At 38.1% G+C, this 21,810-nt stretch overlaps 1 protein-coding gene across 35 annotated transcripts in view; it reads right to left on the minus strand.

The window, feature by feature from the left end:
* The window catches only part of EPB41L2 (erythrocyte membrane protein band 4.1 like 2), a 230,308-nt gene that overhangs the window by 43,834 nt on the left and 164,664 nt on the right, over nt 1–21,810 (minus strand). For all 35 annotated transcript variants that reach the window (XR_003095729.1, XR_003095733.1, XR_003095751.1 and 32 more), the window contains 5 exons: nt 11,721–11,796; nt 7,933–8,151; nt 6,679–6,766; nt 3,873–4,025; nt 1,696–1,793 (listed from right to left, as the gene is read on the minus strand). Coding sequence is in view for 11 of the 35 variants with exons in the window: in XM_006030781.2 (XP_006030843.1) it covers nt 1,696–1,793; nt 3,873–4,025; nt 6,679–6,766; nt 7,933–8,151; nt 11,721–11,796 (634 nt within the window). In the remaining 24 variants the exon portion in view is untranslated. The remainder of the gene's footprint in view (nt 1–1,695; nt 1,794–3,872; nt 4,026–6,678; nt 6,767–7,932; nt 8,152–11,720; nt 11,797–21,810) is intronic.

Raw genomic sequence — 21,810 nt, forward strand, 5'->3', positions numbered from 1 at the left:
TTCCTGCTCAGGCAGGCAGTCAGACTCAATGTGATCTGTTGAGGTCCCTTCTGACCCTAGCATCTATGAAATTATAGTTACACAGCACCCTGCAAAAGGATAGTCATGTGCTTAGCAAGGCCTCATAACCAGACTGCAGCTTTAAGTTAAAAAAACAACTTAGGTGTCTAAAATAAGTCTTAAGTACATTTAAGGCATCAACAGCCAAAATTTCTAGCAAAAACCTCACACAACATCTGCCTAATTCTAGAGACGTATCATTGTTTGACCTGACACTTGTTTTGCTTTGTAAATGCCCAAGAACTGGTCAAGTCTGAGTAACTTGGTGCTCATGTCCCACTTAAGTCTAATCAAATTCCACAAGCTATGGCTAGAGCCAGATATCACTGCTTGACCGCCATTGACAAAAAATTTTATGACAGCACAAAAACCAAGAAAACAGACCTCCATCCCCCTTCTTGTGCCACAAATGCCCAAAATTTGAGGCTGTGACAAAGGTGGTAATAGTTTTTGCCACTTTATTGCAGCAGATGGCTGTTTGTTTTATGCTTGCATTTTCCAAGTGACCCAGACAAGTGCTCCCGGGGCCTGATCACGCACACAATAAGAATTTCCACTCAAGATAAGGCCCCTCAAGTCCCAGGAGTTCCTGCCTGGCTTTCTCTCTTACAGAGAAATGCCCCAGGAAATCTCTAAAGCCCATCTCTGTGGCCACATCTACATGAGACGCTGACTACGCAGTAGCTTGTTACTACTGAGCAGTAGCATTGTGTGGCAGGAAGCGTGACACAATGGTACTGTGCAGTCAGCAACACAAAAAAAGCTGTTTGGCGACACTGCTGTGCAGTAACTCTGGTCATTTAGTACTTGTTTATACAAGTACAAGTACTAAATGACTGCGTAGTCAGTCTGAGTCTCGTGTAGACACAGCCTGTAAGCAGGCAACATGTTGCCTGCTGTCCCACAAGATTAAGCCCTGCCCAATACAAGACAATGGGCAACATGCGTTGTGCCCAACAAAGAAGACATGTTACCATAGCCGATCCACGTCATTTGGCGATTTATGTTTATGCCCTAGATCGGGGCCTAATCTCGTAAGTATGACCAAAGCACATTAAAGCACAGCTACCACCTCCCAGAAGAGTTGCTTTAATCCCCAAGGTATAGGCCCTAGGAGGGAGGGCAGGGATGGAATTTCCTTCCCCCTGTTGAGGTTGTACCACTATGCAGCAAAGAAGGCCAAATTCATGGATCAACAAAAAAAAGCACAATAGACAGCATAACTCGGTAGTCTAATAGTTAAAGCTGGGAGAGAGGAGATCTGAGTTCTAGCTCCTTTTTTCAGGGGCTATTTCACTGGGATAATATAGACACGCTGAGAGATCACACTATAAAAAGGTGGGCACCCTCACTGTTGGCAACCACTAACAAAAATTTGAAAGATTTATACTGTCTTCATTGCATGTTTTTATGGGTAAGTAGGAATAATCTATTGAAACAAATATAATGGTTAATGAAAGTTAAGACAAGAAATAAATAGCGCAGGAGCAGTGATTCGGGTAGTATATTTCAATAAAAGGACTGGATTTGGATTGCAAAGCAAGCAAAGAAACAGTTCTCCACTTTTCATTCCCTTTCTTCCCCCAGTCCTGAGGGGAGTTTCTTAAAAGAAAGAATGTAAGACTGATCATTTACCTGAAGAAAGTATGGTGCTCCACACAAACCTTCCATAACCTTTTAGCAGCCCGATGGTTTGGCAGTTTGAACCCAATAGTGCTCTCAAATTGTTCCAACTGGAAAGAATCCACAAACTAAATTAACACATTTCCTTAAAGCTGGTTATTAGCTACATTAGCAGGCTGAGTTCAGACATTTCCATTACTGTGACAAGCAGTAATTTTCCATTCTTGAGATACAAAAAAAAATCAGAGTTTCCATCCTTTTAATTTAATTACACTGGGTAGACTGCTCATGTAGTGTAATAAACACATTATCACTTCCAATCTGTACTAATGATGACTCTTTCAGAGAGTCAATAATGCCTTGCTGTTCTTTGCATGCTTCCTATTTAGCTGCCCAAAACTGATGATGATCATCATTATCATTATTATTTTTAGTGAAAAGGCAACTGTACTAAAAATTGTAGTCGTCAAGTACATTGTCTCCTTGTTCTCCCCCCTTGCTTGATAGCACTCTAAATACTATACTAATTTCAATCTTAAATGGAACATTAATGTCATTCAAACTGCCTAAGCCAAACGAATACATTTATACAACTAAAAGATAGGCAGGTAGATGGACAAAACACCTATCTAAGAATTAAAAAAAACAAACCCCAAGGCTTGTTTGGTAGTATTTTTTACTAGACAAACTATGCAGCTGGAAGAAATATTAGTTTTCAGCCACAAACTGCCCTTCGTCAGGTCTGTGAAAGAAGCAAATATAGCCTAAGATAAATACTAGATTTTACAGTTTCACATGAAATCACAACAAATCTAAATAGGGGGAAACATCATTCGATTTACCTTTTAAACTATCTACAACCAAAGACATTTCAACATTGCTACAGTTTATGCCATTTTATGTACAAACTACTTATATCCACATATATTTAACTGACTTCAAAATGACATTTTGCCTTCAAGTACTTTTAGGTATCTCATTTAATATCTCTTTAAACCAAACAGGATTAAAATTTAAATATCTTCCTTAATCGAATAAGGATCTGTAAATTGTTTTGTAAACTCTAAGCAGTAAAAAAGTAAAACACTTATAAGGTTGTGTGTGCTCTAAAAGCTTCTTTTGTTTAAGGTAACAACAGCAGAAAAGTTTTTCTTAAATATTCCCCATTATTTCACAATCAAAGACAGAGAGAAGTAATTAGCCATGTTAGTTTGATCAGGGAGGGCAGGCTAGATTTGTACCTTATGGACTAACTAATTCAAAGATGTATAAAATTTTGTTAGCAGCATGGGCAGATGTAGGATTTTGAGAAGGGGGGGTACAACAGATGGTATGGCACACCATCAAATGTAACACAACATATTTTTTCTCCAGGAAACTAGGTGCTAGTGGCCTAGAGCACTATTATTCAGTTCGAGATCAAAGCAAAAATAAATACAATTTTATTGGAATGTGCATTAATTTCCTATAGGTATCTTGCTATATTATCAAAACACAACAAATTAGTTAATTCTCAAAAGATGTTGTTTCTTTAATCCTATAATCTTTAGAATTAAACATACATTTCTTTCAGACTCACAAACCAAAATCAAGCCTTCTTGATGAGCACCTTGACCAGGTAACCTAGGCTTCACTGAAAATTATTTCCACACCTGAGTTAATATTTCTAGCTAGGGTTAAAAACACTTTGCAGGGCTGTGAAGCAGGAGCAACATTACCAGGAACAGTTAGCAAACAACACAATTGCAAAAGAAGGAATAGCTTAATCAGCGGAATGTTAAGACCATTACAAAAGGAGAAAGGTTTGTTAACACCTGTGAAATGAAGCGTTTAGAAGGAATCAGGAAGTTAATAATAAGCCATGAAGTCAAATGATTCCTACACTGCTGCCTGAATAGAAATGCTGCTGCCACTGCCAAGCAGTTGGTTTTAAATTGTGGGTGGAATAAGAATCAAAGGGGGCTGCAACAACACCACCACATCCCTCCTCCCATCCTCCCCTAGAAAGCAGTGGTTAGAATACAAAGGATTAATTTTACCTCATCACTTCCTTACCTTTTGTATTCTAATCACTGCTTTCTATTTAGAAGCTCTGCTTCCTACAGTCCCTTCACAATATGCAATAAAGTAAGTCTGTCTTAACTTGTTTATTAATATAACTGCAGGCAATGGAGACAGCCACTACTTACCTCAGCTGGCCTGACTTTGATATAGAAGTTGCTGCGTTTATAGGAGATTTTCAAAATTTTGGGCCAAGCAAAACGATTGATTCTAAGTCTGTCCTTGTAAATGAGTAGACCATTAGCACATACCCCCAGCATGATATCCACACCTTCAGAATCCTACAAAAAAGGGGGGAAAAAAAGTTTTAGACAGAAAATTTACACACTGATTTTACAGGCAGTTAATTATTTTAATACACCAGGAAGGAATAATGAAGATTAAACAGCTTTTATGCTACAAGATGGAATGCAAATAAGGTTCTCAACAATAAGAAAATACTGTTTTTTGATCTTATAGAAACAAGCCTAGGGCTCCTGCAATGATCTGCCATCAGATATACACAAAGATACTTGTTACACACTCCATTATTATGGTGAAAAGACATTAAAAAATTAGATCACCAACTGATCACCAGGAGAGATTAATGAATAATGATAAATACTAAAGGAAATATTAAAGGGAAAGGAATGAAAAAATGCAATGTCTTTAATACTTTAGCTACTTTATGAAATATATCAGATATATTTCCATATGTATTTGGTTATATCTGGTTTTATTACCTACTATTGTGGTAAAGATGTAGAATATAGCATATACTTTGTTGACACTGGGTGCATCTACACGAGATGCTTACTGCAAACTTGCCTAATTAGCTCTGCAGGAAAGTGTCGCCGTTTACATGAGCAGTGCTATTAGGCTGGAGTAAACTAATTTTACTGTACTGTAGGCTAGTACTGCCCAACACAAGTACTATTCTATGGCAGAGTTATTTACTCCACCGCAATGCACGCGTAGATGGTGACCAGAGCTGGCCGGGACATGAGGACACGACACTGTGGGGCTGCCTGATGGCTAGCACTGCACTGTAACACCCTCGCGCTCCAGACAGCCCCTCCACAGCACATTGAGCTGGGCAGGGGCAACCCCAGGCTGACAGGCTGACCCCCTGAGCCTCACGTCAGCTGGGGCTATACCACACCAGGTCAATGTGCTTCAGTCCTGGGCGTACATGTAAATGCTGAGTCCAGGAGCAATAAATTCTTGCATGAACTGTGCTGGAGTTTATTGTGTTGAATTAATTTCACATGTAGATACACCCACTATTACCTTAGCCACTTCAAAGTGCTCATACACAGTGCTTCCCACAGCATAATCATTTTGGTTAAGTGACAGTCTGAGCTTAGTTTAGCAGCTTACAGAAGCAAATATTTACTGATAAGGCGCTCACATAACATAAAACTTGAAAAACTGACTTCCCACATTATAACAATAAATTTTCATGTCCTCCCAAACAGGCAACCAACAGTCGTATGAAGTGCTGACACACTGTTGTCATTAACAGCAGCTTGGCTGGCAGAAGTCTAAAACTGGCAATCTGATGAAGTAATATTAGTTCTTTTCAGAACTTTCATTTGCTACTGTTTCACATGCACCCCCAAGAAACACTACAGGGTAAAAAAAAAAAAAAAAAAAAAAAAAAAAAAAAATTGAGACAAGAGTGGCACGATGCACTTTAAAAGGTTATAGGAATGATCTTGCAGACACATCTATACACCCTCAGCAAATACAAGTGTACATTAGAGATGTGTTTTAGAACTGGGAAAAGGCCACTGATGCTATTAAATAAATATGGCTGCAAGAAGCAACTACTTCCAAAGTGTTTAAAGTTAAATATTTTTAAAATATTTTCTTTTAAGAAAAAAAGTAGCTGTAGATAAACAACATGTATGCTCTTTTTAAATATTGGATAAAATTAGCCCTTAGTTCATTAAATTAATATTGCCACTGACTTTGAGATCATTATGTCAATTGGATAACATGAATTTGTATATTTTTCAAAGTTTAGGTGGCAACAGAATACAAAGATCAGTTCCAACAGCGCAGACCAGAGATGACTACATATGTTGTCTACAACAGTGTAGACCAGGGATGACTATGGTATACTACAAATGCCATAAGTGGCAGGGGCAGCCTGTGTGTGGCACACAGCAGATTGGAGAGGGGGCAGGAACCACAGTGGCAGACAGGGCAAGGAGTAGAAAACAGAACATATTAGACAAGAAGAATAGGGCAGAGAGCAGAAAACAGAACAGACTGGGTTGGGAAAGGGGACTGGAATGGCACTGGTGGTACAGGGCTTACTTTGTGGCATACCTGCCAAAAAGGTTGGCCCCCACTTCTCTAAAATAAAAAAATCTGTACTTAACTCTTACTAGCATTTAAACAGGCAGACACTATAAAGCCATTTAAGACTCAAATTTTCAACTCCAAGCCTCTATCACTAGTATCGAACACTTGACATTTACATTAATTTGTCTGATCTTAAGAATCAGGAACATTTCTTTTTTAACCTGTGATTTTGTGACCACATGCTAAATAATGCCAATATGAAGAAAAATGCTCATGGTCCTCAGACTGGCAAGACATGTAAACTGAATAATTACCATGACTTGCTACACAGCATAGAATAGCAGATGAAGGGCTTAAGTTTCAATATCCTAGATGGCAGGAGCAGTTCCACACTGTCTAGCCATAGGAGCTAAACAGGAGCAGCCCTGCCCTGCCCTGCTATAAGGATCAGGTGCAGGGACCCAACAGCAATAGCTGGGGTCTTTGTATCCCTGGGGCACGTACGACTGAACACCCTCCTTCCTCCTGCCTCTCTCCTCAATCTGGTGCTCAGCACACTCCACCCTAAGGCACAAAACCTGTTAGTTACACCTTTGTCTGCTACAGTGATAAGTACATCTTTCAGAAGAGAGAGTTCAATACCTTGGCATGATGTAAATCCACTCCATACATAGAAAGTCTCTTGGCATTTTCTAGGAACTGAGAATCTGCTTGTGCTGGAGTCAAGCCCCTGGAACCAATAAAAGAAGCCTGAGTTCATTGGCAAAAGTATTAAGGTTTATAGAATTTAATTAGGGTACTTGCATTTAGGGAAACATTTCAATTTGGTGGGTGGGAGGGTCTAAAGGGTGCATTTATCTGGACTGCTCCCTTTGATATCCTTTAAGAATTACCTTCCATTAGGCCATTACCTTCCATTTTCCCCCCCCAAGTCCAACACAGTAATTTGCTTTTTCTTACAAGTAAACTTTGCCATATGTTATTAGACAGAATATATGTTAATAAGGACAAATGACCCTACTAGAGGCAATGGGAGTTTCATTCCTTATACAGTTCAGAATTTTCTCCTGAATTTAGAATTTCTGATAAAATTTTAAATCACTAGAAGATAACAAGAATATTCTTCTCTACTGTCAGCATATTTATTTAAGGAATTAGACACATTACTACATACTCAGTTAGCAGAGGGCATTTTGGTATTTAGCCCTTAAGACAAAGTAAAATGTACATTAGGTTTTTCCTGAAAGCAAGTATGAATTCATTTTCTCCCCATAATGGGACCTGAATCCGATTTGAATGTAAATCATGAAATGGCTCTTGATAATCAAAGTAAATCATTTAAAAATAAATTGTGAAGGTAGCTAGAATAGAGAGAGTCCTGAACAATTATGGAGTACTTAAGGTAAAACTTCATATTTTGAATACTTTCTTCACTCTATTCAAAACACCTTTAAGCAAATGCCACCAAAGTTTGTTAAAAAACAAGTAAAAAACACGCATCATGAATTCTAGGTTCACGTGCTACATACATTTAAGAGCCTCTGATTAAGGCCAGATTACTGCTTATTCTATTTTCAGTCTCTGAATATAAAATTCTTCAAATCAGAGGAGAAAACCCCTACCATTGGAAATATTTATTATTACTACTCATCTGACTTTTGATGGAAAGCTTTCTAAATGGCTTTAATAAACACAAGAACAATAAGGAGAAGAACTAGAGAGACAACTTCTATGAAAGTGTATGAAAAAAGAACAAACCGGTATATGTCACTGCTATAAGAACCTTTCATTGGTAATAAAACGTCAATGTTTTCATAAAATGTGTATTGTCCAGAGAGGATACAAATGGGACTAAAGCATGCAAATGTCATTCCCCCCACACTATGTTAGACATACCTATGTGTCTTGTGCAGTTCAACTACTTTGTCCTCCATCTCTTTTGTTTGATTGGGGGCAAACTGAAATTCACTGATGTAATCACTGTTATGCTCCTCTGGATCATAATCACCTAGCTCGGCCTGCAGGGTATATGAACCAAGGAGGGCATGAGTCACAAACGAACACGGCAGTCGGCCAGAAACAATATCCTGACGAAGCTGTAAGCACAAGAAATATCTGCAAGAAAAAGGGGAAAAAATTAGTTACTTATGGCAAATACATGTACAAAGGTAAACCAAAACATATGGTTCCAAAAGCACTGTTTAAAAAAAAATAAAATGTACTAAACACAAATGCGTAGTGATAAACTTCTGTTTTTGATAGTTCTTCTCCTTATAAAACAGACTTGAATTCAAGTTTTAAGGTGTTGACATATCTTTCATAAACATTTTGAAAAGGTGACAAAAATTCCACTTCCTACAGGAACTTATCAATAGTGCATTTGTAGCCTGTGAAAACAGCTCACTTACCATCTTTGTCATTTTCATTGTCAGGCTTGCAGGAATCAAATTTCAAGCTGTATAAAAAATTAAATGCTTTCCCTTTAAAACTAAAGTTTCATATTAACAACGCAATAATCTATCTAGGTTTATTATCAGTCATTTCTATGCAATCCAGTTAGCTTGTCAAGCTGTGCAACATAACAATACACACCAAATTTACTCAAATTCAAGATAAAGTATTTTCCCCCTAATCAGTATGGGGGATGGAGGGGAGAGCCTTGTCTTGGATTTGAGTAGTGGCCCAGGGCAGGAGGCAACTCAGCGCTGGACTTGGTCCTGGCTTGGAGCCAAAGCTGGGCTGAGCTGCTGCCTGCCTTGGTGCTGGAGTAGCTCATTTGGCAGAGAAGGGGGCACAATTGGGGAGAGCATGGGGGGGAAGACCATGGGGTGTGGGAAGGAACCTACAGCCTTAGCCCCAAGCCCTTGCCTTAGCCCCATGCCTCTGCCTGCCCCCCACCCCTTGCCTCCCTCCCCCTCAAGCTGTCCCCTTCCACCTTACCTTCTGCTCCCACTACAGTCCCTCCAGTCCCAGCCCAGCTGGGAGCTCTTGCCACTTCTCCCTGGCTGGACCAGGGTCATATTGCTGATGACTGCCCCAGAGGAGCAGAGTTGCAGCAGAAAGTAATGGAGGGGCACAGTAGGCAGTGTGGGGAGCAGGCATAGGGGGGTGGGGGCCAGAAGTGGGGAGGCAGGATGCAGGGAAGAGTGTACATGTGGGGGTGGGGGGCAGATACAAGTATGGTGGGAGTTAGGCACAGGCATGGAGGAGACAAAGGCAAGGGTCTGAAGCCTCCCTGCCCCCGCATTGTTTTCCTTCCAATGGGAGGATGACTTTACGATTACCACCCCACCAAATAGATTCTATACATGGAAAGTTATAAAAATATATCATGTTTAATTTATAGAATCTAATTACTGCAGCGGGGGAGGCCATCTTAAATTTGAAATTGTCTTGGATTTGGGTAAATGCATCAGTAAGACAGTGCACAGACATCTCTCTTCAAACTGGTCATATCAACATGAGAATTAAACTGATCTTGTTTTGTAACGTCCTATGTTTTGTAAATCTACATGCCACACATACAAATTGACATGTGATACGTAAGCCCCAATTAAAATTTTTCTTTTCTCCACCGTTTTAAGTGTATAATAAAACTCAAATTATAGGGAATATAGAACATTAAGATGTAATTAGTATAAACACTACTTATATTAACTAAGCACATATTCTAAAAAAACCATTTTTTTTTAAGTTTCACATTCTGTGTGGGCATAACTTACTTTATATTAATTAAATATGGAAACACAGTGGTCTCAAGCTCTACATGTAGTCATATCGTCAATAATGGACTGTTTATCAAGTTTGATTTGCATATATTTGAAATAAAATTTTAAGTGAACACTTCTCGTATAAGAAGTGAAGCAGTGTAAATAGAATTTTTTTCACTTATGTAACCCCCTAAGAAGTTCTAGGATAGCAACGTGTCCCTTGAAAACTGCAGGCTATCTAGATTCCAGTCTATAAAATGAGGTGTGGGAAAGCACAAAGGATTTATGTTATAATCCAAATTGCTAAGGAGAAGTTAGTATGGTTGTGAGTTATAGCTGCAAAGTTATGGTTATGGCTCCAGACCATTTAGCACACTACTACCAAACCCAGTGACTAGAAGAAGGGTATTATTCCAAGGCTCAGATGTAACAGAAAGTCCCAGAAAAAGACTTTCTTCCATGTTAATGCTTGATTCAATGATAAACTCCATGATAAAAATAAAGACATCCAGTGCTACTTTAGATCTGCTTGTTGTACTATCAGTCAAATCTTTATGAAGAGACAGCTTTTTGAAAAGATGCCTAAATTTAATAAGTTTTTTATATTTTCTTTAGACTTCCATAAGACCTTTGTTTCAGTGATTCTTGGGATCTGATGAAGTGATTCTGTGGCCTTAGTAAAAATGCAATGGTGTACTCATAGGACAATTTCCATAGGAACTGTTCAGCAAGGCAGAATCCTGTCAAGACAGTCGCTGAATATTGCATAAGCCACAAGAGAGCTGCAGTTTATAGCACTGAACTGAGTGTCATTTTGTTTTGAGATCTTGAAAATGCTGATGACATTCCCTTGGTGGCTGAATTTGATCTGAAGGTCATTGTCAATGCGGCTGGGCAAGTAGCAGCACACATTGGTTCACTTATCATCCAGGCAAAACAAAATGCAACCATGATAAAAGAGGCAGATGGAAACTGTTAAATACTTAGGAAGCATCATAGGCCATTCTGGGGAATATCTGAGAGTTGTGGATGTTCATGCAGCTGCAGATAACACCATCTTTGGTATCAGTTGCCTTTTTACAAGCATCACAGTGGAAATTGAACACCTACAGAATCATGGCTGTACTAACTTTGTTACTACAAAGTTCTGCGGAAAACTGAGGACCAGGGGATTGATGTTTTGGACTCCTGTTACTAGATACTGAGTGGTAGGACAATATCAACAATGAACCCAGTAACTGCCTCCATCAGCAGAACAATGGTATTAAGGTACAGAATGGATGTGACCATAAAACAACAAAGGATAACAATTCTGGTATAATTCCTTACTTTTTGTATTTGTATTCAACAATACATTTAAAAGGCCCTTGTGTTTGCTTATAAAGAATTTGTAATGAAAACACTTTAGTGCCTTTGAGCTCTCCAGAAGACTCATTCCCTATAATCCAACACAATGGTAGCCTCATAATCCACTAGCTCCCAGCTCTCACCTTTCATAGGGTCATTACCTTTTCTGGTATTTTTTTCTCTCCTCCACTGTATCCATTTTTACTTCCACTCTCCTCATGCTCTGATTTCTATTTTCTCTCCCTTCTTTTTGGCACCTTTTCAGTTGGCCTCTGTTTCCTATTTGTGAACTCTCCAATAGGCTTTACTCAGATCCATTTAATTTTAGGGCAGGCAGAAGCTCAGAGAAATATCAAGAACCCTCGATCTCCAGTACAGCAGTGCAAAATCATCCGAGAGCCAGCTTGAGACTCAGGCCCAGGATAAGTATCTCTACTACCTCTTAACCCTTGAGACTCTGTTCGTATTCTGTATTATTCATAAATATAATTAAGTAAAAGTAAACAAAATAAAACAAAAAAACCCCCTCTGTTTTGAACTTTCAAAATTCAGGATAAAAATTTCTGACTTGAAGAGCAGTAATAAAGACTATAGCAATTTTGAAGTTTTATTTTAAATTGTGCTTACCTGGTAATGTCTTCTGTCAACTGAGAAGGGTCAGGAGGATAAAACTTTACATGAAACGTGAATAGCCAAGGCAAATCTGAAAATGGAAAATGACTGTTAATTCAATGAGAATCTTTTACTGAAAAAGTTAAAACATGCATGTAAGTCATAATGGCCGAAATGCTAGTAACATCAATGAATGCCGAATCAGCAAACTCAAGACATTTTGAAGTTAAATGGTGAAGGGGAATTAACAGAATGGAAAGGTAGCTGTAAAGTACTTCACTTACTGGAGGGGTGGACACACTTAAACCAAGAAAATATTATGTTTCATGAAGACAGAATCAGACATACATTATAGGTTCTCCCATATTAGGAAATACTTTAACAAAATAGTGGAGCAGGTCACTGTGAATGGAAAATAATTTTATGCTAAGCTTTGAAGACTAGAAAACCTAGTCTTAAGAACATTCAGATCTATAAGCAGTTATTCTTTCTCTACACTGAGTGACAACTATGTTATTCAATAACTCATTTGTTTTAAGATAAAGATTTCCTAGTGGGAAGAACAGATCGATCATGTTGGGCAAAAGAACAACAGCAAAAAATAAAACCCCAAACAAAAGACACAAAGCAGAAACCCCCAGTATTTTATAGCAGCCTGTATTTAAGAAGAGTTAAAAATGTAACATATCAGACCCTTTGTTAGTTTTCCTTAGATATCCATAGAATTATATGTTTTGTGTCATATGGCAGCCTTAGGAAACATTATTCTTTAGTGAATATATAGAAATGTCTTAAGAAATAAATTTAAACAGCAAAATAACAGTATGAATGACAGCACTGGGCTTGTCAGTTCCTACACTGTGGGCGTGTCTACAGGTGTATTTATGCTGGCTTAAATTTACAGCGCAGTAAGCAAGAATAGGCTTGTGTCTACATGTGCAGGTGTTGGAGCACATTAACACTATGCGTGGACTGACTTGGGACTAAAGTTAGTCCCAAGTCAGTCCACACACATAGTGCTACTGTGCTTTAAGGTGTCTACATATGCATTAACGCACAGTAACTAAATCGGGCACAAAATTTAAAACCTACATGATGCAGGTATCAAATTTATACTCAAGTCAGTGTAAATTGCTATATTTACTACATAGTATGGGTTTGCACATGTAGAAGCCCACCGCTACTGCGCAGTGATTTTGGTTACTGTGCAGCAAATGTGCACGAGTAGACATGTCCTGAAGACACTATAGAAGATCCTTCTTTGCAAGGGCAAAAAGCAGAAGTTGTTCCACTACTTTGAGAGTAAATTTGGAGAGTTATTTTACTGCATAACTTCAGAATAGAATTAATTGCTTTGACCACATATACTTTAATTCAACTACTTTTGCTCAGATCTATAGATGAACAATTCAACTATTCAGAGTTGCATGCTATACACGGTACCTCTTTTTTAAAGAAGTAATAGAAGTAGCAAGCAGATATAAAATGTAATCTCTACTTATTTGCATACCATCTGCAACTCCCTCCCTGAAAACAAGTAATTCAAAACCAGATTGCATGTTTTAAGCAAGGAAACTGATTTTTTTTCATTCTATCCTTTAAAAACAAGATCTGTGTCTTATTTGCAGGTTTGGTATGTGACTAAATGCAGCATGTCTGATTATGTTGTTCTGAGTGTTACTATTTAGTTCATAGGGTTTTGTGGATAAAGGGTTTAAACTGTAGCCAGTACATCAATGTTGCCTATTCTTAAAAAAAACCAAAAATGTCAAATGGTTCAGATACTGTTGAACAATGTGGGAATGAAGAGAAAATCTCACTTAAATTCACCATCACTCACATGAAGTAAAATCCAAGAAAAAGCTGACAGCTCATCTTTTACTATACTTTAAAACAAAAGTATTTGAACTCTTTTTATTTATATCATGTCACCGGTAAAGCAATAAATATGAAATTGTAAAAGAAATTGAAAAAAAATTATAAGCCGTGTTCTCTAGCATGGTTTAAGAAAGATTTCTGTTCTTCGTTTTTAAAATAAAAAAAAAATATCTAGACTTATTTTTATTTGCCAAAGCATGGATTATTGAAAAACAATGTTTGATATACAAGACAATAGGGTGGGGAAGCAGCCAGAGCTTATCTTCTCAGACCTCTCTGATTTGCACACCTTGTGGCACCCTTCAAAAGATCTTGCATCCCCCAAATGGTTCAGATACTGTTGAACAATGTGGGAATGAGGATAAAAATCTCATTGATTTGTAGCGCCAGTTGAGAATCATTGATCTAACATATGAATAGCAGTGGATTTGGCAAGATATGCAACACCGCTTGCACTACTCCAAGGCAAGAATCAAGTACAGATAAAGAAAGAATGAATACCTAATGGCCATTAATGGATCAAATGAAAATACAATATGACCACCATTTAATACATCACTACTAAATGAAAGCTATAAGCAACTGAAGTAGGTTAATCAATTCTCCCCCTGAAAATTAGCATCATTTTAGTGAAAACAGCTAATGTTTAATTATATTCTAAAGGAAAAGTCAAATCTGCATGAACTTATATAAACAGTGAATCTGAAAATTTTGCTTCAGTTATGGAGAAATGCACACAAGCTTGCAGCTCAAATATCTCAGCCTTCTGTGAGAAAACAATGATGAGTATAGCCTTATAAATGGAACTGCATGAAAAATGCCCAAGTGAAGAAAATCAAGTTTCTACTGAAACACATAAAAAGGCAAGTATAAATACAAATACATCATAAACAAAAGAAGTGAAAGACCACAAAGGGAAAAGTCATCGTAATGAAAGCAAAAGACACCTGTTGAGCTAATTAGTATTTCCATTTTTGGCATATAAAGGATCTATAATTAGTTATTAGCAAGCAGATTTAACTACCAAAGGAAATGAAACAGCAGTTCCCCACTGTTGTACTTCTGAGTGAGGGTTTGAAGTGGTGATTTCGGGGATTCTTTGGTTGACAATTGCTTGCAAATGCAGGGGACTAGAATCAAAGGCCCAGGAGGCCCTTTCCAGTCCCATGTTCCTAGAGGAAGAGGATTCTTCACAATGATTTTTGATATGGTCTCCTAGAACTTGGCTGGGATGGTTCAGTCACGGATGATCCTACCTTGAGCAGGAGGCTGAGCTACATGACCTCATGAAACCCTTTCCAGCCCTATTTTTCTGTGATCCTAATGTGCATCTCTTAGGTTTTATTTCTCTATAAGGCTCAGCACTACAACAGTGCACTGGTTACTTTTAAATCCCGCTTACATGAAAAATGACTAATACCTGGTTAATCTGCAAGGACAGACAAAGAAAAACTGATCAGTACTGTTTCAGAAAACCATGCTCGACTAGTTCTTTTATGCAGGTTTATTTAAAAAGATTTCTACACGGTTTTCTGAAATTATGCTTAGTGTTCTTCCTTACTTACACCTGCAGTTAATCCAGACCCTGGTGAGCTGATGCCTGATCTAGCGGTGTTTCATGTTGTCAAACAACACACACACAGAATATATTCTATTTTATATAGTATATATTATATATTAGGGACAGTCCTTAGAAAGCTCTTAGAAACCAGAAGGCCTCAATTTCATTTCTGTTTAACAGAAACCTATCTTCTGTGTCACGGTAGACTGCAAAAATTCTCAGGGAGTACAAGTCTCTGGAATATTAGGAAATTCCCAGCACATATATTTATTACATATGTTAATTACCACAATTTATTAAGATTCTAAGCCATAACTAGAATTCAATAAATGTGTTTAAAATTACAGATTAACCACTTTGCATCACACAGTCTTCTTGCCATCTTATATTTTTACTTAGTATCTAGAATCTGCCTACTACTGTTCTGAACACGAACCAGTGAATGTATTAAAAGTGTTTGTTTATGGTCTGTTACTTTACTTCTAAATTTCTGTAGCTCGTGCATATAGCAAGGTAACAAAAATTACATATAGTCAAGTTTTTTGTAGTTAACAGTGTATACTTTGACACTGACATTATAAACTGCTGGTCAAGGTAAAAAAATATTCTGATCTTTAAAATATTTAGCATTTTGTCCCTCCTAGGGCTCTCTGTTTTTGATTCTTAATAACATGGGCTATAGAAATGTCAAGAATTTGTCTAGCCAACTTGCTACCTCAAAAATGCTTCAGAAGCAACATTAGACACATTCTTAGAGGAAAAGAATGCATCAACCAACAGTGCACAATTAACATGATTCATCCCATCCACACTGGGTAATAATCAGTGTTTTGTCTCAATAAGGGCATTTTTGTATCTTCTACCATTGACATATACGCTGTTTCCATAGCTAACAGTTTTGGGGCAGTGTGAGACATGAATGAACAAAACTAATGGCACACAAGCAGTTGCAAAAAGGAAACTGCTTTACAATAGCCTCCTCCCCCAACAGTCATCTAAGGACTGGGAAGAACTATTTCAGTCCTTGTTTTTAAAAACCTACATACACCCAGTCCGACCAGCCTACCACCACATGAACCGTTTCCCATCCCTCTTCTCATTCATTTCACCACATTTGGTACAAGCACTATATCTCCACCAATATCCACCACTTTCAAGCTTCTTGTCACTCTACTGGAACTCATTTTATACTAATCTTACCACGCCAACACACAACATGCACTTTAAAATCTTATTTTCCCACTCTGAACAGTGCATTTCAATTCTATTTCCTATTACACTAAGGCTAGGTACAGACATTCAAAAAGGCCAAAGCAATGTAAGTTACACAGTTGTTGGTAGTTTAGAATGGTAGTGAACAAAATGCATATTCGCTCTTTGGTGGGGAAGAGGGGTGCAAATCTTAGATCAGGTTCCGCCATTTTTAAAACCGTCCGTGTGCTGAACTTCTGTTCTAATATGGGTATAGACCGGTTTCTGATCACTTATACTGATAAAAGTATTGCGTCTGTAATTTGCCGATAAAGTTATATAAGACTGTCTTGTGCATCTCTTGATGCATGGGACCTTTATAGCCATTCTTACTAGCACTGAATCAAAATCAAGAGAACTAAACCCCAGAGTTTAAAATCTTAAACCTGCAACTCGCACAGCATAAAGTCAAAGTATTACCTTTCCACATCTGCTGTTATTTTTGTACCATAAGGATATTAACCAATTTTCATTATGAGTACTGTTTATCGTTACACTAAAATATGACTATCCTATTTCAGGAGGTGCACCAGGTCAACCTGGTTATGGAATGCTAATTTTTATAGTCAATGGCATACAAGGGAAACACATACCTAGTATCACATTTAGCTCCCTCTTACTTTCCCAGATTGAAGCACAAGATTTCAGCTTCCAGCTCAGCCACCTGAAGGGGGCCCTGGTAGGAATCTGGACCATGATTTGAACCTACACTTCTAGATCCATAGTTTTAACTCTTGGCACCTTATCCCCTGGCCTCATTATACCCCAAATGGACTTTTTTTCCATATTTGAACTCAGCAATGAATACATACACTTATTTTCAGTTATCTTCAGATATTTCTATCCCAGGTTCTCTTTCTTACCATAAAATAAATGCCTCCATAACCTTAATCCATTTCCTGATTTTAACATGAACCTCTTCAGTGGGGACTCTACACAGGCTTACTCAGATTTGCACAGCTACTTGCTGAACTCCTGTCTCTGACTGGCCAACAGGACTTTGGGGCAGCATTATTCCACGGTTTTGAGTTTTCACCATGCAAGTCAATAATGTACGAAGAACAAAGAGTACCTATACACATACCAGATGTCTGCTCTAACGTGCTAATTAGCACACATCAGAGCAGACTCAATTAATCAAGTCTGTTGGAGCATGTTAATTAACATGCTCCAGCAGCCTCCACATCGCATCTATTCAGCATCCCTGCACTTCAAAATGGCGGTGGGACACTTGAACTGAAGCTTGTTGAATAAGCTTTAGTTCAAACGTTCCCACCATCATTTTGAAGTGAGGGGCACTGAATACACAAGATGCTGTGGGCGCTTTAATCAAAGCAGCTCTCAGAGGTGCTTTCATTAAAGCACCCATCCCTTTCACCCTGGAGCACGTGTATATGTATTGTACTGTATGTACAAACGTACTAACCCTCTACAATTCGCATCAGCAGGTATTTTGTACATCTACACACCCTATACTTGAGAACCAAAGTGCCCAATTCCATTCTATCCCAGGTTAATTTAAAAAGTGGATGATATTCAAATGTTTTTTTCAGTCAAAGTGAATTCTCACATGACAGCTGATTTTTCAAATGAAGATGAACTATAATGCAGTCATGATACCATGATAGAGAAAGTCAGCGCTTCAGTGAGTACAAAGGAAATGACTCCCTTTACTTCAAGTATTTGGAAACCACCTTCATTACAGGCATACAGAAGAAACAAATTCAAATTACAAACAATAAGAAGAGATTAATTCATCATATTCCTTCAATATGGCCTGCATCTCAGAGAGAGAGAAGCTATTGAATGTACCTCAGAGGTTGCATTTCTTCTGAATGCATCTTTTAGTGTTTATTTTTTCCTCAAATTAAGAGTCAGAAAATTTAGATGCCTCTTAAATTCAAGACAGTATTGGAAGGAATACTGTTCCTTATTTGAAAGGATAATATTTTTTGAGATAAGAAGTTACAGCTGATAGTATTCAAATCTCAACCCAGGACACCTGGCTGACTTTCCTGGCATCATGGGCCTGCTTTGTCCTGGAGCAAAGATGATCCAAGGAACTGATCTATTCATTTGGTCTCAGATCTACTTATTCTACAGAAAAAAAACCTGCTAGGGATAAAGAAGACTCTTTTCTTCTTTTATAAAGCTTCTATCATTGATATGACAATCTTAGACAGAGAGCCAGACATAGTACATGCATAATCATAAATCAAAGGTGATAAAAAAAGGCTGAAATGTATCTGAAGAACATAAGGTATGTCTGAGGAGGATAAGCAGTAATACTCTGAAAACAGCTTTTTTTAAGAATTTCTATATATGTTTCAGGCAGGCCCTTACTTGTGCTCAATTCTCCAAGGTCAGGATAGGAAATGGGTTGTTTTACACCAATCTGAAACATGGATGATTTAATTTATGTCATAGTCTTTCATAGATCTCTGAGAATTGAAATGGGACAAAGCTCTTCCTGAAATTCTTGCAAAGCTACACAAGGTACAAAGGTAATGTCTAGTGACCTTATTTGATCAAAGTAACCTGTTTAATTTCAAAAGGAGAGTACCTGGTACCAATTATGGGTATAACTCCAGGCAGACCTGGATGACAGTCATGAAGATAGCTCTTCAACAAGAGGGTAAACCAGAAACCCTGCACTGATTCTAATTATCAGCTCAGTACTATTTTCTTGTTACATTTCAAGGACTCTTGATTTTGTCATATTGCCTATATTACTTGACTTTTGCCAGGTGTAAGTTAATATTTTTTATGACTTTGAGTAGTCTTAGGTTCAGGGTTGCAAATTCAAAATATTATTTTTGCAGACAATGTGCACATTTTTACAGACAGATTATTTATTTATTTATGTATTACTGAGATGCATTTTTACTTTTTTTTTTTAATCTTAGTTTGACAGCCCTGTGCTACTGCAGCATTGGTTTTACACCCTGCCTGCCCCCACCATAGGGTCTACTACTCACCCCACACCCTGATCCCCTCCTAATTGTACCCAGCACCATGCTGTGTCCCATCCCTCCCCCACAACTCTCCAGCCTGATTCGTACCATTCCCCTGTCCTAGCACAGACCCTCACCCACTGCCTCCCCCTCTCAGCCCACCGTTCCATCCTCGCTGCACAGCACCCTTCCCTGTACCTTTGATGGGAGCTGCCCAAAAAAACCTCCCAAAAAACCAAAAACCCACCAAATGCCAAAACCCCTAAGAGACTCCCACAGCATGAAAAGTTAAAAAAAGCTAATAAATGCAAATGAGAAGGAAGGAAGCAACATAGTTTCCATTTTAGATACACAAGGTACATGAAAGAGGCACTGAATTTAAAGAGTTACATAAAATGCCTCCTAGCCTTTTAACATAGCAACTAATATTTAACAGATGTGGAGCATTTGAGATGTTCTTTAGCTCACTGACCTCATCAGCATTTTAAGAGGTATCATGTACAATAATTATAGAGTACTTTTGTACTTTTGAAAGTATGTTCTATAAGCAGATTGAACAATGAACTGGAAAGAAACCTATAACATACACAGCATTAAAAATCTTTGTTTTTGATCCTGAAACAATGTAAAGGTTTTAAATAACTGAAATTAATTAAATTAATTATATCTATATATAGCATGTGGAGTGACTTGCTATGTAGCCCCTTGGCTTTCCTCACCAGGAACCTTGCAACCTGGTCCTTATTTTTGGTTGGTAGGTATGTATGTATGTATGTATGTATCTATCCATCAACCATAAATTGAACATCAGGGGCCCTAAGGTCTTTTCTTTTGATTGTCTGAAGTAACTAAGTGAATTCATTCAGAATTTTCTGCTCTGCTATGACTGATCCTCTGATGCATCTAGGATGCCTAAAACCAAAATAGAAATGTCCCCCCTGCTTGCCTTTACATGAGATTTAGAAATATAGGTCTAAATGATCTCCTGTGTGTACTAAAAGAGACCTTTCAAAATCATATTTAGCTTAGCTTCTCTTTCAATTTCATCTCACTGCTAGCAGTCACACAATCTTGTGCAATGTTAAATAAATTAAAACTATCTTCTTTTTAGTGCTGACAAATATTTTAAGCATGTTAAATATTGTGCTTCCCTTTCTCATCTTACAGCATCTTTAGATGTTCTCCGGGGGTGGTTCTTTAATTAGAGCAGCTCATGGGAGTTGCCCTAATTAAGGTGCCTGCAATGTCTCATGTATTCAGTGTCCCACCCTTCAAAATGGCAGTGGGGGCACTTTAACCAAAGCTTGTTTGATGAGTTTTAGTTAAAGTGCCCCTGTTGCCATTTTGAAGCATGGGGATGCTGAATACACAAGATGCTGAGGCTGCTGGAGCATGCTAATTACATCGAGTCTGCTCTGACACATGCTTATTAGCAGGCATCTGAGAAGGCATCAGGCACATGTGTAGGTTACCTTAGAGTCCTGTTTTGGGTTAATAGTTCTCTTAGCTTTATTAGGGTCACCTGATCCTGATCACAAACAAAACTTTTCAAGAACACGGGTCTTTCAACCTGACTACTCAGCCTAGTAAGGTGTGTAAATTAGAGCAGTAGTTTTAAACCCCAGGCATGCCTCCTTAGAATCCTGGCACGCCTCCGAAAATGACATCTTAGCTTTCACTCATTGACAATAAAAAATAATAAAGCAATTCCTCTGTTACAACAAATTCAGAAAGCTCACAACAGGTCAGAATGTTTTTGACACTATGGATTTCCATTTGAAAATCTCTGGGTTTATCCTGTCAATCATGTATACAAACCTAATAGTGCTAATATTGCATGGCACTCTGCAACAGCCTTAAAATCTTAAAATGATTGTGCAACACCTTGGTTATAAAAAAAAAAAAAAGAAGTCACTGGATTACAGTCTGGGAGCCACTTCGACTCAGGTTGCTAACTAAACCACTTCACAGCTAACAAACTCAGTAACACAAATCTGATTAAATCCAAAACTACCTAAAACAGGGGTAAGGCAATGTTTTTGGCTGGAGTGCCAAAAAACCCGCAATGTCTACTTTGTAAGGTGCAAGAGTTCTGGCATGCCAGAAAAACAAAACCAGGTGGGGGGGGGGGGGAGGGGGAGACATGGTAGGATGCACTGCATATTAATGTAGTTAATAATCATAAATGTTGGGAGGGGGGTTGTTTTCCTTTTTTTTTTTTTTTTTACAGTAAATACTAGGTTTTCTAAAAATTCTACCTGGGTGACAATAAATAAAACTTCATATACTACCTTTGTTGTGAATTCTTTTTTTTGGTAAGCATGTTGTGATGAGAGAGGATAGGGGAGGGAGGGAGGGAAGAAAAAGAGGGGAGGGAGAGAAAAAAAAAAGAGGGGGAAAGAGAGAGGGGGCAGGGAAACAAAGATGATGGGGGAAAAAGGAAAAGAGAAAGATGGGGGAA

Source organism: Alligator sinensis, unplaced genomic scaffold (assembly GCF_000455745.1).
Source record: "Alligator sinensis unplaced genomic scaffold, ASM45574v1 scaffold824_1, whole genome shotgun sequence".
In the NCBI taxonomy this organism is placed as follows: Eukaryota; Metazoa; Chordata; order Crocodylia; family Alligatoridae; genus Alligator; species Alligator sinensis.